The sequence below is a fragment of the Schistocerca nitens genome, chromosome 1 (genome assembly GCF_023898315.1).
Source record: "Schistocerca nitens isolate TAMUIC-IGC-003100 chromosome 1, iqSchNite1.1, whole genome shotgun sequence".
NCBI lineage: Eukaryota > Metazoa > Arthropoda > Insecta > Orthoptera > Acrididae > Schistocerca > Schistocerca nitens.
The window spans coordinates 1,024,360,720-1,024,377,626 of record NC_064614.1 but is presented as its reverse complement, the minus strand read 5'-3'; the positions used below and the strand labels follow the sequence as shown (position 1 = coordinate 1,024,377,626).

The 16,907-nt window shown below is 41.6% G+C and overlaps 1 protein-coding gene and 1 non-coding gene across 2 annotated transcripts in view; both read left to right on the top strand.

Moving 5' to 3' along the window:
• Positions 1–16,907, top strand: part of LOC126196460 (beta-1,3-glucosyltransferase) — a 109,480-nt gene that overhangs the window by 70,362 nt on the left and 22,211 nt on the right. The window contains exon 10 of the mRNA XM_049934567.1: positions 11,015–11,288. Coding sequence (XP_049790524.1) covers positions 11,015–11,288 — 274 coding nt within the window. The remainder of the gene's footprint in view (positions 1–11,014; positions 11,289–16,907) is intronic.
• Trnal-caa (transfer RNA leucine (anticodon CAA)) lies at positions 8,381–8,454 on the top strand. The gene has a single exon. It is a non-coding gene; the product is annotated as a tRNA-Leu (tRNA).

Below are 16,907 nucleotides of genomic sequence, written 5' to 3'. Positions count from 1 at the left end.
CTTTCGAAATGTGGTGCTACAGAAGAATGCTGAAGATTAGATGGGTTGATCACATAACTAATGAGGAGGTACTGAATAGGATTGGGGAGAAGAGGAGTTTGTGGCACAACTTGACTAGAAGAAGGGGTCGGTTGGTAGGACATGTTCTGAGGCATCAAGGGATCACCAATTTAGTATTGGAGGGCAGCGTGGAGGGTAAAAATCGTAGAGGGAGACCAAGAGATAAATACACGAAGCAGATTCAGAGGGATGTAGGCTGCAGTAGGTACTGGGAGATGAAGAAGCTTGCACAGGATAGATTAGTGTGGATAGCTGCATTAAACCAATCTCAAGACTGAAGGCCACAACAACAACAACAGGTAGAAGGAGTGAACAAAAAATATCTAAGTCAACTTTCTGGTTGGTAAATCTGAGTGTGTTCTTGCAAACTATTTGTGTTGTTTTTAATTTTGTAGAATTGAAATTAAGTTATCTTATCTCAATGTAGGGAAGTAATGCAATGTGATTTCTGGACCACTCATTTGATGAGAAGCTCTCCTTCCTATGTGCTATATGAAAGGGACCTGAAAGCACACTCCCTCAAGACCATCATGACTTGAAATTCATTAGTTGTAATTCACAGCAAACAAATACTATTCACCTTCTCTGTTTTATGTAGACTTTGATTATTATTGCGCCATGTGTATTGGTCTGCTGTGTCATCATGATCTGAAAAAAATGAATGCAGTCTTCAGTCACATTTATGATGAGCCCTATTTCCAATCTCTATAGCATGACTTGATGACCTACCTTGTTTCATGAGGCAGCCATCTACTATATAATGTTACAGAGATGTGAAATGTGTTGCATATCCTAGATGCTGCTTACAATGCTCACTCACCCTGAATAGCTGTATAATAATTATTTACAATCACAAAATGAACTAAACTAAGACACTACAGCAGGAATGTCAGGATGAAGAGAAACTTGAAAAATTTGAGATACAGTTTCTGTGCAAGATAATGCGTCCAGAGATTGTGAATGGTCAGTACAGATTACAATGAAGGGAGCAACTACGTAGGAAAATGGGAGAATAATTGAGTCTATCAGAAAAACAACACTAAAATTTTATGGGTGTGTTTAGGATGAATGAGAAGGTGGTGATAAAACAGATTTTTTTTTTTAAATATAATTAATGGTAGGCCTCAGTTCTTTAGCAATTAGTTCAGGAGGGTGAAAGAGGTCCATGCTGCATGATGAAGTCTTCAGGATTCTCCTAAAAGATGATTTCTTTGTATACCATGCAGAATTGCACTTATTTGCAGATGAAGCAGTGCAATGTTGTATCCAATAGAGAAAATGATGATAGCTACTCATTGCTCCTCTCTTATGCCGCAAAACAAGAAAAGATTGGAGGGTACCAGTGCATGCTTGTTGAGGACTCATTGAGACACCAGTATATCTTTCCACTGCAACCTATAATGACACTACTAGTTATGTGTCAAGGGCAGGTGTAGTGGCAGGAGTAAGAAACAGGGAGTTATTTTGATGAGAGTATCCATCAATTTGTACTGTCAATAACATATGTATTTAGGTATGATGCATGCTACTTTCTGGGCAGTGCAGCTAAAATAAATAAAACAAAGATTAAGATTTAATGTTCTGTTGACAATGAGGTTGTTAGGTACAAAGCCAGAGCTTGGATTAGGAAAGGCTGAGGAAGGAAATTGGCTTTGTCCTTTTCAAAAGATTCTTAAATTTGTCCTAAGTGATTTTAAAAAACCTTCAAAAACCTCAATCTGGGTGACAAGATGGGGATTATGAACCACTGTTCTTCCAATTGCAAGTCAAGTGACTTAAACACTTCACTTCATCTTTCAGTGAAACTAAATAAAATATTTAAGTAAGTGCAGATAGTCTATAGCAGTTTAACAGTTGTAAATTATTAATGCAGTTTCTAGTATCTGCTTTTTTATCTGTACTTTAACTTGTTATATAGTCCTTAAGGCTCTACTTCACCAAGGGATCTATTCAAGGTGATAAATGAAATGGATAGTGAGATGCAAGGAGAGGGGTTAAGGAAAGGCACTGATGTCATTCTACGTTCCATGATCCAAACACTGTTACATGGTATTCATTGTGGTATGGGACTATGCAGGCAACATTTTTAACTGTTAAGATGTACTTCAGAACACATTTGCATTTTGTATAATTTTTGTAGTAGTATCCTCATCCAGTCATTCCCCATAATTTCAGTTTGAATGAAGATTTATTTTTTAGAATCTTCAGAAGTTTAAGAGAGTCATTCACAATGTATTTTGTAGTATATAGACAGTTGTGAGTTAGAGTAGTTTAAAAAATAATTTCTACTTAACTACAGAGTATTTGTACAAGATTTTTGTATGCAACTGTTTGAAACTGTACAGTTGCAATGTAAATATAACCCTAATGAAATCTACTGATGTTCCTGCTTACATTAAAACTGGCATATTGGTTTACATTTAGTTTTTATCTTTCAGCAGCAGTATACACTGACTGCAGTTGTTCTGAATTTATGCTCTTTTTGAGTCTGTTAGAAAAAAAGAAGAAAATAAGTTTCACAAACAAATTCCAGCACCTCCAAGAAAGCAGTAAACTGAATCTCAGGTTTTTCTCTTGTTGTAACAGAAAATTATTTGTTGGGTGTTAATAACTTCAGTTCCTAAAGGGAACCAACAGTTGAAAGAGAGTCAGAAAACTTAATGTAACATATTTTGTTTACTGTTCTGTAAAATGGTGCACCAGCCACACTTCAGTCTCATTGCAAATTGTCAGTGCTGTCTCAATGACCTGTAATCCTAACTCAGTCCAGTATCATAACAAGAGGTCGCAGTTGCTGTGTAGAGAAAATACAACTAACTAACTAACTACGTACTCTTGCATTGAAGTCCATAATTATCATCTTTTATTGGGATTTACTGTTATTTGTTAGCTTCTCAAACTCTTTTTAGAGGTCTTCCATAGTCAAATAAGAATAATTTAATTGGATAGATACAAAATCTACTCACCAAGCAGTGGCTGAACACACATGTAAAAGGTGGTTGTAATTGGCAAGATTTCGGAGCCAGTGGCTCCTTATTCAGGCAGAAGGGTTGAAAGGGAAGGAAGAGGGGTGAAGCAAAAGGACTTGAGAGATTTAGGAAAAGAGGTAGATTTTGGGAAAGTCACCCAGAACCACAGGTCTGGGGAGATTTACTGCTCAGGATGAGAAGGAAAGACTGATTGTTGGGGACTGTATTGGTCAAGATTTAAAAACCTGAGCTTAAAGGTAATATGCAGACAAAGGCTATGGCTTAAATATCATGCATCAGTTAATAAGAGTGAAAAGCTATGTCATTTGTATGTGACAGACGTGGGGAGGGGGCAATGAAAAATAAATGGGTAATACAATGAAAGATGTAGAAAACCAAAATGGAGTGAAGCAAAGAGTAGTTACTATAAAGAAATGCTGAGATGGAAGAAACTAACGTAAATTAAGGCCAGGTAGGTGGTGAGAAATAAGGACATGTTGTAGTGCTAGTTCCCACCCATGGAGTTCTGAAAAACTGGTGTCTGGGGGAAGAATTCAGATGGTATGTGTGATGAAAGAGGCACCGAGGTCATGACTGTCATGGTGTAGAGCATGCTCTGCAACAGTATATTGCCAGTTGCCAGTATACACCCTCTGCCTGTGACCATTGCTTCTAATTGATACTTTGGTGGTAGTCGTGCCGATGTAGAAGGCTGAAGAGTGTTTATATTACAGCTGGCGTATGACATGTCGTTTCACAAGTGGTTCTCCCTTTAATAGTATATGTTTTACCAGTTACAGGGCTGCTATAGGTGGTGGAAGGAGATGCATAGGGCAAGTCTTGCAGTGGGGATGGTCACGGGAGTAGGAGCCATAGGGCAGGGAGATGGGTGCAGAAGGAGTATAGGGTCTGACAAGAATATTGTGGAGATTGGAAAAGTGACAGAAAGCTATTCTAGGCATGGTGGGCAAAATTTCAGACAGAATGGATCTCATTTCAGGGCATGATTTTAGGAAGTCATGGACCTGTTGAAGTAGCTAATTAACACATTCCAGACCGGTATAATACTGAGTCACCAGTTGTGTGCCCCAAAGTTGTTTTTGGAGGGATCAGCAGTACTAAGACTGGATGCGATGGCCCGGGAAATTTGCTGTTTAACTAGGCTGGTGGAGTAATTATGTGCAGTGAAGGCTGAGGTGAGCATGGTTGAGTACTGCTGTAAACAGTCTGCATCTAAACAAATATGTTTGCCTCAAATGCCAAGGCTATATTGGAGGGAATGTTGGACATGGAAAGGATGGCAACTGTCAAAATATAAGTACTGTTGTTTGTTGATAGGTTTAATGTGGACAGAAGCTTGCATCTGGCCTTCAGTGAGGACGAGATCAATGTCAAGGAAAGTGGTATGGCATTCACAATTGGACCATGTGAAATTTAATTGGGAGAAGGTATTCAGAGATTCCATTAATTTTAGCAGGTCAGCCTCATCATGAGTCCACATGGTAAAGATCTCATCAATGTATCTAAACCAAACCAGGCCCTGAAGACTTATGGAGCCCAGGAAAGCCCCCTCCAAGCGAACCATGGAAAGGTTGGCATAGGAAGGAGCCATCCTGGTTCCCATGGCCGTACTCCTGATCTGTTAGTATGCCGGCCCCTCGCAGGTGAAGCAATTGGTGGTAAATATAATGTTGATTAAGGTGAATAGGAAGAATGTCATAGGTTTGGAATCAAGTGGGCTCTGACTGAGGAAATGTTCAGCAACAGACCGACTGTGTGTACGGGTGATGTTGGTACAGAGGGAGATGGCATCAGTGGTGACAAGCAAGGTGGTGTGGTGAGAGTGGAACAGCCACAGTTTTTATATGATATAGGAAATGGTTGTTGTCTTTGATGTAGGAGGAGAGTCTTTGTACTACGCGTTGTTGATCAACTAAGGCAGATACATGTTCAGTGGGTACTTTGAAGCCAGCAACCATAGAACGGCCAGGACGATTGGGTTTGTGGATCTTAGGAAGAAGGTAAAAGGTGGGAGTGCATGGTTTGGATGGGGTGGGAAATTCTATGGCTTGAGGTGTTGGTCATTGTGAGGGGCCTCAGGTTTTAAAAGGGATGGCAGGTCAGTCTGAATCACAGTAACGCGATCTTGATGGCAGACGCTGTCTGTATAGGTGCCTTCATTAACATAATCCTTTTGATCAAGTACTACAGTGGTACATCTTTGTCTGCTGGAGGGTAATGATGAAGTCATTAGCTTGTAGGGAATGTAGAGCCTTCAGTTCTGCAAAGGCCATATTAGAGTCATTTTGTAGGGACCTGAGGAAGGGTTGTGAAGCAGTGGTGGATGTGAGGAATTCTTCAAAGGCTTGTAAGCGATGATTGTGAGTTCGTGATGGTGGATCAATTTGGGATCATGTTCTGAACTGTTCAAGGCTGGGTTCAATGGCAGATTTGCTGTTGGAAATGTTGTGGGATTGGGTTGCAAATTGATATTTCTAATGGGTATTACATGTGAAGGAAATTAGGTCATTCACCAAAGCAGCATGATAAAATTGAGGTTTAGGGGTGAAAGTAAAACTCTTAGATAACACAGATAATTCAGGAGAGGAGAGTACTTTAGATGAGAGTTTAAGGACACTATACTGGTGTGACTGGTTCTTGGTCTGTGAGGCAGTGATGAAGGCTGTGAGATGTTAAGTTGGCCATCCACTTGTCTTGTTTATACATAAGTCTTTCATGTTATTGTGCATTTGTTTTTTGGCTAACTGCTCTGATGGTCTTTTATTGCAGTCTTTACATCAATTTAATTGCCAAGGTAAGTAGTTTACATTTTCTCCTATGACTTGCTTTCTGTTTACCCAGTTTTAAAGTTTGTTTTCTTCCTTCTTTCTTTACCAGTCTTTTTTTCGTATCATATAGATTGACCACTCTTTATCTCTTATTAATGAGTTTTGTACAAATTTTTCTGATTTTTCCGATTTTTTCCGTGATTTTGTTCCATTTTTCTATCTTTTACACCCTTTGCTTACTTTTTGTCTTTTGCTGCTCCCACAAGTTCTAACTCTCCAAAATGTCCTCTCTTACCAAGGTAAATCCCATCTCATATTACATCTGCTCTTTTTGAAAACATGCTTTTGCACTGTCAAAGCTAAGGTCTCTCATTCTCTTTCTTGAAATCTGCTTGTTCCTGTGAGTTACTTCAAAATGACTAACATTGAAAGTCCCTGTTTCTGGATGTAATCCTACTCTTCACCAGGCTCTTTTACAGATTCAGTACCTGGCTAATCTGTAACCTATATGTCTCATCAGCCAATATCCACTCTACCAGACTTCTCTACTTCTACAATATCCTCCAGTTATCTGCCCCTCATGTTTCCTTGAGTGGTATCATCCACCAAGCCAACTTCAAACTGCAACAAGCTATCCCACCTTCTCCTAAACTACCTGACAGTGGTGTTTGCCATCTTGTCCTTCTGCAGCTCCCTAAACAGCCACACCATCCACCACCACTCCTCTCCTACAAATCAGCTTTGTCAACGTCCTTAACATCCCACAGCCTTCACCACTGCCTCCCAGACCAAGACTAACACAGAATCGCAAGAACCAGTCACAACAGTACAGTGTCCTTAAACTCTCATGTAAAACAGTCACCCCTCCTAAATTATCTGTATTACCTAAGATTCTGACTTCAGCCCTAAACCTGCATTTAATCATGCTGCTTTGGTGAAACAAGATCCATTGGAAATATCACTTTGCAACCCAATCCCAAAACCTTTCCAACAGCAAATCTGACACTGAACCCAGCCTTGAACAGATCAGACCACGATCCCAACTTGATCCACCATCATTACCTCAAAATCATCCCTTACAACCCTTCTAGCGTTGCTTCAGAGCCATTTCTCAGGTCCCTACAACATGACCCTAACCTGGTCTCTGCAGAACTCCTGGCTCTACTTTCTCTAAAAACTGATGACTCCATCTACCACTGTTGTACTTGACCGAAAGGAGTATGTTAGTGAAGGTCTACGTCAGCTGCCTGACACATCTACATACACTGTCTGCCATCAAGATCTCATCCATGTGATTCAAACTGACCTGCCATCCCTCCTTAAAACCTCAGGCCCCTCACAACAACCAACACCTCAAGCCATAGAATTTCCCACCCCATCCAAACCATGCACTCCCATCTTTTACCTTCTTCCTAAGATCCACAAACCCAATCATCCTGGCCGTTCTATAGCTGCTGGCTTCAAAGCACCCACAGAACATGTATTTGCCTTAGTTGATCAACACCTGCAACCCATAGTACAAAGTCTCTCCTCCTACATCAAAGACAACAACCATTTCCTAGATCTGAAAACCCTGCCTGTTCCACTTTCACCACACCACCTTGCTTGTCACCACTGATGCCATCTCCCTCTGTACCAACATCCCCCATATACCGCGGAGACATGGCTTAGCAACAGCCTGGGGGAGGTTTCCAGAATGAGATTTTCACTCTGCAGCGGAGTGTGCGCTGATATGAAACTTCCTGGCAGATTAAAACTGTGTGCCCGACCGAGACTCGAACTCGGGACCTTTGCCTTTCGCGGGCAAGTGCTCTACCACTGAGCTACCGAAGCATGACTCACGACCGGCACTCACAGCTTTACTTCTGCCAGTACCTCGTCTCCTACCTTCCAAACTTTATAGAAGCTCTCCTGCGAACCTTGCAGAACTAGCACTCCTGAAAGAAAGGATATTGCGGAGACATGGCTTAGCCACAGCCTGGGAGATGTTTCCAGAATGAGATTTTCACTCTGCAGCGGAGTGTGCACTGATATGAAACTTCCTGGCAGATTAAAACTGTGTGCCCGACCGAGACTCGAACTCGGGACCTTTGCCTTTCGCGGGCAAGTGCTCTACCACTGAGCTACCGAAGCACGACTCACGACCGGTACTCGCAGCAGTTCTGCAGTTCTGCAAGGTTCGCAGGAGAGCTTCTGTAAAGTTTGGAAGGTAGGAGACGAGGTACTGGCAGAAGTAAAGCTGTGAGTACCGGTCGTGAGTCGTGCTTCGGTAGCTCAGTGGTAGAGCACTTGCCCGCGAAAGGCAAAGGTCCCGAGTTCGAGTCTCGGTCGGGCACACAGTTTTAATCTGCCAGGAAGTTTCATATCAGCGCACACTCCGCTGCAGAGTGAAAATCTCATTCTGGAAACATCCCCCAGGCTGTGGCTAAGCCATGTCTCCGCAATATCCTTTTTTTCAGGAGTTCTAGTTCTGCAAGGTTCGCAGGAGAGCTTCTGTAAAGTTTGGAAGGTAGGAGACGAGGTACTGGCAGAAGTAAAGCTGTGAGTACCGGTCGTGAGTCGTGCTTCGGTAGCTCAGTGGTAGAGCACTTGCCCGCAAAAGGCAAAGGTCCCGAGTTCGAGTCTCGGTCGGGCACACAGTTTTAATCTGCCAGGAAGTTTCATATCAGCGCACACTCCGCTGCAGAGTGAAAATCTCATTCTGGATCCCCCATATACACGGTCTGTCTGCTGCTGAACATTTCCTCAGTCAGAGCCCACTTGATTCCAAACCTATGACATTCTTCCAACTCACCTTAATCAACTTGATACTTACCAACAATTACTTCACCTTTGAGGGGCAGGCACACTAACAGATCAGGGGTAAGGCCATGGGAAACGGGATGGCTCCTTCCTATGCCAACCTATCCATGGATCGCTTGGAGGGGGTTTTCCTGGGCTCCATAAGTCTTCAGGTCCTGGTTTGGTTTAGATACATTGATTAGATCTTTACCATGTCGACTCATGGTGAGGCTGACCTGCTAAAATTAATGGAATCTCTGAATACCTTCTCCCAATTAAATTTCACGTGGTCCAATTGTGAATGCCATACCACTTTCCTTGACATTGATCTCATCCTCACTGAAGGCCAGCTGCACACTTCAGTCCACATTAAAGCTATCAACAAACAACAGTGCTTATTTTTTGACAGTTGCTGTCCTTTCCATGTCAAACGTTCCCTCCCATATAGCCTTGGCATTTGAGGCAAACATATTTGTTTAGATGCAGACTGTTTACAGCAGTACTCAACTATTATCACCTCAGCCTTCACTGCACATACTGTAATTACCCCACCAGCCTCGTTAAACAGCAGATTTCCTGGGCCATCACATCCAGTCCTAGTACTGCTGATCCCTCCAAAAAACAACTTTGGGGTATACCACTGGTGAATCAGTATTATCCTGGTCTGTAATGTGTTAATCAGCTACTTCGACAGGGCCATGACTTCCTAAAAGCATGCCCTGAAATGAGATCCATTCTGTCTGAAATGTTGCCCATTACATCTAGAGTAGCTTTCTCTCATCCTCCCAATATCCATATATTCTTGTCAGACCCAAAACTTCTTCTGCACCCATCAGCCTATCCTATGGTTCCTGCCCGTGACCATCCCCACTGCAAGACTTGCCCTGTGCACCCTCCTGTCACCACCTATAGCAGCCCTGTAACTAGCAAAACTCACGCTATCAAAGGGAGAGTCACGTGTGAAATGAGACGTGTCATATACCAGCTATTACGTAAACACTGTTCGGCTTTCTACATTGGCATGACTACCACCAAATTATCAATGAGGATGAATGAGCATAGGCAGAGGATATATACTGGCAAATCGTGGCATGCCGTTGCAGATCTTGCTTTACAACATGACACTTATGACCTGTTTCACTTCACAGGCCATATAGATTCTTCCCTAGACACCAGTTTCTCAGAACTCAGCAGGTGGGAACTAGCTGTACAACATGTCCTTGGTTATGAAACTTCCTGACAGATTAAAACTGTGTGCCGTACTGAGACTCGAACTCGGGACCTTTTCTTTTCGCGGGCAAGTGCTCTACCAACTGAGCTACCCAAGCACGACTCATGCTCTGTCCTCACTGCTTTACTTCTGCCAGTACCTCATCTCCTACCGTCCAAACTTTACAGAAGCTCTACTGAGAACCTTGCAGAACTAGCACTCCTGAAAGAAAGGATATTGTGGAGGCATGTTTTAGATTTCTACATCTTTCATTGTCTTATCCATCTCTTTTTTCACTGCCCACCTCTGTTACATACAATACACTTAGCTTTTCACTCTTATTAACTGAAGTATAATGTTTGAGCAGTAGTCTCTGTTACACATCACTTTATCTTCCACCTTTAAGCTCTCAGGTTTTTAAATCTCTTTCGATGTAGTCCCTAACAACCAGTATTTCCTTCTCATCTTGTGTGGTAAGTCTCCACTGACCCACAGTTCTAGGTTACTTCCCCAAAATCTACCATTTTTCTTAGACCTCTCGAGTCCTTTTCCTTCACCCCTCCTCCTTCCCCTTCAACCATTCAGCTTGAAGAAAGAGCCACAGGCTCTGAAATTGTGCCAATTAGAACCATCTTTCTCTTGTGTGTTGTGCTGCAGCTCAGTGAATAGATTTTTTAGCTATCCAGTTAAATTATTTTGTCAGTAATTGATTGTTGTCATTGTTCCAATAAGAATATACACATATTGGTGCAAATACTTCAAAACTTTCAAAACATGTCTTGCTATTCTGTCTGAGATTGTTCTAATATAAACAGCTTTATTTCATATATCAAGGTGCAGATGTAGAAATAGTTCGTGTTTGCTCGATAGTGTGTAGCATTTCCCTGAGTTTCCTCAGTCCACTACTGTGAATTTTCTTTTATCAATGCCAGAATACCAACTTCCAGTGACCTTACATGCAGCAATATGGTGTCTGACAACCCTACACCTGGTATATAAGCCTACCAGTATCCAAAATGTTTATTAAAATATTTGAAATCTACTGAACCTTGGCAGTGCTATGCTCTGTTCATATTAAACTCTTACAGAGCTTGGACTGTTCAATTACACATAAAAATACTTCTCTGAAAGTAGCTCAGCTGCTATTTCACATGTGTTATTCCTTTTAATCCTGCTAGTGTCATAATCATGATATATGTTTTCAGTGTCTCCAAGCTGCAGGAGCTTTTGAGCTGTTTCAAATCAGATGTGCCATTCCTGCTGGGAGAAAGATATGGATTTAACATTCATAGGCCACATGGAGGCTATAATTATGTGACAGGAGGAGGTGGCATGGTACTCAGCTTAGCAGCTGCACAGCTTATTGCCAAATCTACCAAATGTCAATGTCCAGACATCTCGACACCAGATGATATGTTTCTTGGATCATGTGCCACTATGTTGGGAATACCAATAATTCACATTCCAGGATTCCACCAGGTTTGTATCCCTGATACTTGTGCTTCGTGTTGATGAGTATTGTGGGTATTCATAGCAAAAACCACTAGTGCACTGTGTTATTTAAATGTTGCCGTAGAAGCTCAGAAATGAATTTAATTCATCTCCAAAATATTTGTGGTTGAAAAGGAAAACTTATTCAGTTTATGAAATGAAGTTGCCACACTAGGACAAATGAGTTTTTCACTTTCTAATTTTGTGTTAACTTGATTTTGAACTGGAAAATATTTTCTTAGACAAAGAAATTGTTTCCTGGGCCTCAGTACTTGACACTACCAAACAACTGTGTTGTAAATAAGTCTTCTTTAACCCCCTGAAGTCAGTAATTTACATTACAGGAATTCACTGGCTTAGTATTTTTTAAAGGGTTCCACATTGTGGTAATTTTTGTTTCCTAATTTGAACAGAAGAAAGCAGCAAAGTCAGTATAGAATTCCATCCAGATTTGTAACTGTGGAATAGTATGATATGAAGCAGCATCCCATCATATGGTTTCTGAATGGTATTTTAAGGTGTTATTTCTGCTGTAGGAGCCACATATATTGCATTATCTGTGCAGATGGTTGGTAGCAGACATGGCAAGTCCTCAGCGAGAATTTCTATGTCACCACACTAACAGCTATCAGCAAGACAGCAAGCACAGGATGGACAAGACTCATTATGTGAAATTTAAAACGTTCATGGCATATACAGTCTCCCATGAAGCATCATACTAACTGGCAGATGCCAGTAACTTACTGCCATAATATTTCAGTTCAGCATCCTCTGGCCGTCTTCAGGTGTATACTGGTGAAAGTACGCTGAGCTCCCTGTTGAAAACTGCACTGGTGCATGAATGGTATATCGAGTTGTCACTGCACATGTGTTGCTAGAGCCCATGCTTGCCTGCTGCAACTCTGCATTGCTGGAGCATCCTCCTTGATGTCAATTTGACCATCTTGACCTGGGGCTACAGACACTCATGTCTCCACTGATTTGTTAACAACAAAACTCCAAAAGTTTGAAGGATGACCCACATATTTTGTATTACTGTATTTCATCAAGTGACCAATCGTATTAAGTGGTTTGCAGTAGTGGATTTACTGTCTTAGAGTGTGCCATTTGTGTTCCATGATGTGCTCCTGTACATACATGTCATTTACACTACACAAGGTATCCCAGGAGGAATGGTCATTATTCAGGGACATGACAAAAGCTATGATTCGAAGCAAAAAAGTATAGTAAACATGGGCTCTAAAATGCATACTGTAAGAGCTATGAATGTTTGTTCAGTAGAAGAGACATGTTTCCTAGTAGCGAAGATGGGCATTTTTTTCTTGTTTTAGTCCACACTACCATCTGTCAGAATATTGAAAGAAAAGAGCTTTCAGTAGAAGAAATGTGTTTCAAAGTGCCGAAGATGAAAGAGTGTTAATAGTTATTAAGGTATGATTTTAGAGCCCATGTTTACTAGACTTTTTGCTTTGAATGATCATTCCCATCATATCCCAGAGTATTGACCATTCCTTCTGGAACAACATGCATATAATTTACCACACTCACATGCAATCCTGTAAACACATGCCTTGCACAACTCTTAAGTCATCTTTGACTGATCCTAGAAGGGCCGATATTTTTGATGGAGGCCAAAAGATCACATTAACCATATGTTTAGTACTTCGGCTATTTTCACAGTAATTTTTCCAAAATATGACAGGTAGGCTGACATCTTTCAAAGGACTCATTCTTTTTCTTGTTGTGCCGTTTATATGACTATAGTAATTTCATCTGCTGAATGAATATCCATTTTCTGGGGACATAATTTGGTGGTATTCCAGTTCTACTTGCAGCATCTGAGACTGTAAGGAAAGGGGTCTTCAGAATGCCCATTGTTTGAGCTGGAGGATGGCAACTAGTTGCCTGCAAATACAAGTCTGTATGAATAGGCTTTTGAAATATTGAATGTCCAAGTGTATCATCTCCATCATATCATAATAAGACACCTAAAAATGGGAAACAGCCTCCTTTCTCTACCTCCATAGTAAATGTTGTGTTTTTATGTGTGAGTGTAGATGTTGAAGGAGGTCTCAGATACTATCCAAACTGTTAGGCCAAACTATGAAAATGTCATCATATTGTCAAAATACTGTTTTTTTTTTTTTTTTTTTAAATCTGCTGAGCTGAGTGCAGGCTCCTAAATAAATGCCGTGTGGCTAGGGCCTCCCGTCGGGTAGACCGCTCGCCTGGTGCAAGTCTTTCGAGTTGACGCCACTTCGGCAACTTGCATGTCGATGGGGATGAAATGATGATGAGAGACACACACAACACCCAGTCATCACGAGGCAGAGAAAATCCCTGGCCCCGCAGGGAATCGAACCCGGGACCCCGTGCGCGGGAAGCGAGAACGCTACCGCAAGACCACGAGCTGCGGACCAGGCTCCTAAAAAAAATCCAGGGGAGAAAAGGATTCCTCATGGCAACATCATCAGATTGTTCATAAAACTCATTGTTAAATAAAAGGTACATTGAGGAGAGAACAACAATGCTGTTATGTCAATACCTAACCTGTTGCTAATGAGATGTAGCAAGTCCACAAAGGGCACTTTTGTAAAAAGGTAAACAACAGCAAAACTGCCCGGTAAGTCACTGTTTCCCAGCATAAGTTACTTAAGTCAGCTATTAAAAGGAGTAGAATTACTTTTTTGATGTGGACATCTGTTAATATTGGCTTTGAGTGAAGATACCAAATGCTTGGACAAATCACAGATGGCTGCACCAATACTGATCACTATAGGTTGTAGAGGCACACCTTCTTTATGGTTCCTAGGCAAAGTGTATAGCCTAGGTGGAACTGAACCTTGTGGTTTCAGTCTCTTAATGATATCCTTTGGTAGAGAAATTGAATTCAAAAGTTCTGCTGTTTTTATCCTCACATGATTAATAGCGAACCAGCACTTTTATTAAAAATGCTGAACATACAATGAAACTGGTAACAATTGACAACTGGGGACGTAAGTGAGTTCTTCAAGGAAATTGGAAAGTCACTCTAATAAGTTCACCAATTATGGTGAATAACTATTGACAATCTAAGCTGAGCGGCATATAAATCTCAGAATGAGACTCCTTGAAGGTAGCACAGATCCCAAGAGTTGTACACTGTCCTTGACTTGCGCCATAGGGTGGTGGGGTTTCGGGTTCCGCTGGATAGGTCAGGAGTCCACTACACGCAGCAAGCGGCTACACGGGTAGCAGGGATTGTGTGGCGAGGTCTGGGTGGTTTTTTAGGTTAGATGGCCTCGGGCAAGTACAGAAAGGGCAACAGCCTCAAAGGGTGCGGGGCAAAGTCAGGACATGCGGGGACCAAGCAGCAATCGGTATTGTAATTGTAAACTGTCGAAGCTGCATTGGTAAAGTACCGGAACTTCAAGCGCTGATATAAAGCACTGAAGCTGAAATCGTTATAGGTACAGAAAGCTGGCTGAAGCCAGAGATAAATTCTGCCGAAATTTTTACAAAGACACAGATGGTGCTTAGAAAGGATAGATTGCACACAATCGGTGGTGGCGTGTTTGTCGCTGTTAGTAGTAGTTTATCCTGTAGTGAAGTAGAAGTGGATAGTTCCTGTGAATTATTATGGGTGGAGGTTACACTCAACAACCGAGCTAGGTTAATAATTGGCTCCCTTTACCGACCTCCTGACTCAGCAGCATTAGTGGCAGAACAACTGAGAGAAAATTTGGAATATATTTCACATAAATTTTCTCAGCATGTTATAGTCTTAGGTGGAGATTTCAATTTACCAGGTATAGACTGGGACACTCAGATGTTTAGGATGGGTGGTAGGGACAGAGCATCGAGTGACATTATTCTGAGTGCACTATCCGAAAATTACCTCGAGCAATTAAACAGAGAACCGACTCGTAGAGATAACATCTTGGACCTACAGATAACAAACAGACCCGAACTTTTCGACCCTGTAAGTGCAGAACAGGGAATCAGTGATCGTAAGGCTGTTGCAGCATCCCTGAATATGGAAGTTAATAGGAATATAAAAAAAGGGAGGAAGGTTTATCTGTTTAGCAAGAGTAATAGAAGGCAGATTTCAGACTACCTAACAGATCAAAACGAAAATTTCTGTTCTGACACTGACAATGTTGAGTGTTTATGGAAAAAGTTCAAGGCAATCGTAAAATGCGTTTTAGATAGGTACGTGCCGAGTAAAACTGTGAGGGACGGGAAAAACCCACCGTGGTTCAACAACAAAGTTAGGAAACTACTGCGAAAGCAAAGAGAGCTTCACTCCAAGTTTAAACGCAGCCAAAACCTCTCAGACAAACAGAAGCTAAATGATGTCAAAGTTAGCGTAAGGAGAGCTATGCGTGAAGCGTTCAGTGAATTCGAAAGTAAAATTCTATGTACCGACTTGACAGAAAATCCTAGGAAGTTCTGGTCTTACGTTAAACCAGTAAGTGGCTCGAAACAGCATATCCAGACACTCCGGGATGATGATGGCATTGAAACATAGGATTACACGCGTAAAGCTGAAATACTAAACACCTTTTTCCAAAGCTGTTTCACAGAGGAAGACCGCACTGCAGTTCCTTCTCTAAATCCTCACACAAGCGAAAAAATGGCTGACATCGAAATAAGTGTCCAAGGAATGGAAAAGGAACTGGAATCAGTCAACAAAGGAAAGTCCACTGGACCTGACGGGATACCAATTCGATTCTACACAGAGTACGCGAAAGAACTTGCCCCCCTTCTAACAGCTGTGTACCGCAAGTCTCTAGAGGAACGGAAGGTTCCAAATGATTGGAAAAGAGCACAGGTAGTCCCAGTCTTCAAGAAGGGTCATCGAGCAGATGCGCAAAACCTATATCTCTGATGTCGATCTGTTGTAGAATTTTAGAACATGTTTTTTGCTCGCGTATCATGTCGTTTTTGGAAACCCAGAACCTACTCTGTAGGAATCAACATGGATTCCGGAAACAGCGATCGTGTGAGACCCAACTCGCTGTATTTGTTCATGAGACCCAGAAAATATTAGATACAGGCTCCCAGGTAGATGCTATTTTCCTTGACTTCCGGAAGGCGTTCGATACAGTTCCGCTCTGTCGCCTGATAAACAAAGTGAGAGCCTACGGAATATCAGACTAGCTGTGTGGCTGGATTGAAGAGCTTTTAGCAAACAGAACACAGCATGTTGTTATCAATGGAGAGACATCTACAGATGTTAAAGTAACCTCTGGCGTGCCACAGGGGAGTGTTATGGAACCATTGCTTTTCACAATATATATAAATGACCTGGTAGATAGTGTCAGAAGTTCCATGCGGCTTTTTGCGGATGATGCTGTAGTATACAGAGAAGTTGCAGCATTAGAAAATTGTAGCGAAATGCAGGAAGATCTGCAGCAGATAGGCACTTGGTGCAGGGAGTGGCAACTGACCCTTAACATAGACAAATGTAATGTATTGTGAATACATAGAAAGAAGGATCCTTTATCGTATGATTATATGATAGCGGAACAAACACTGGCAGCAGTTACTTCTGTGAAATATCTGGGAGTATGCGTACGGAACGATTTGAAGTGGAATGATCATATAAAATTAATTGTTGGTAAG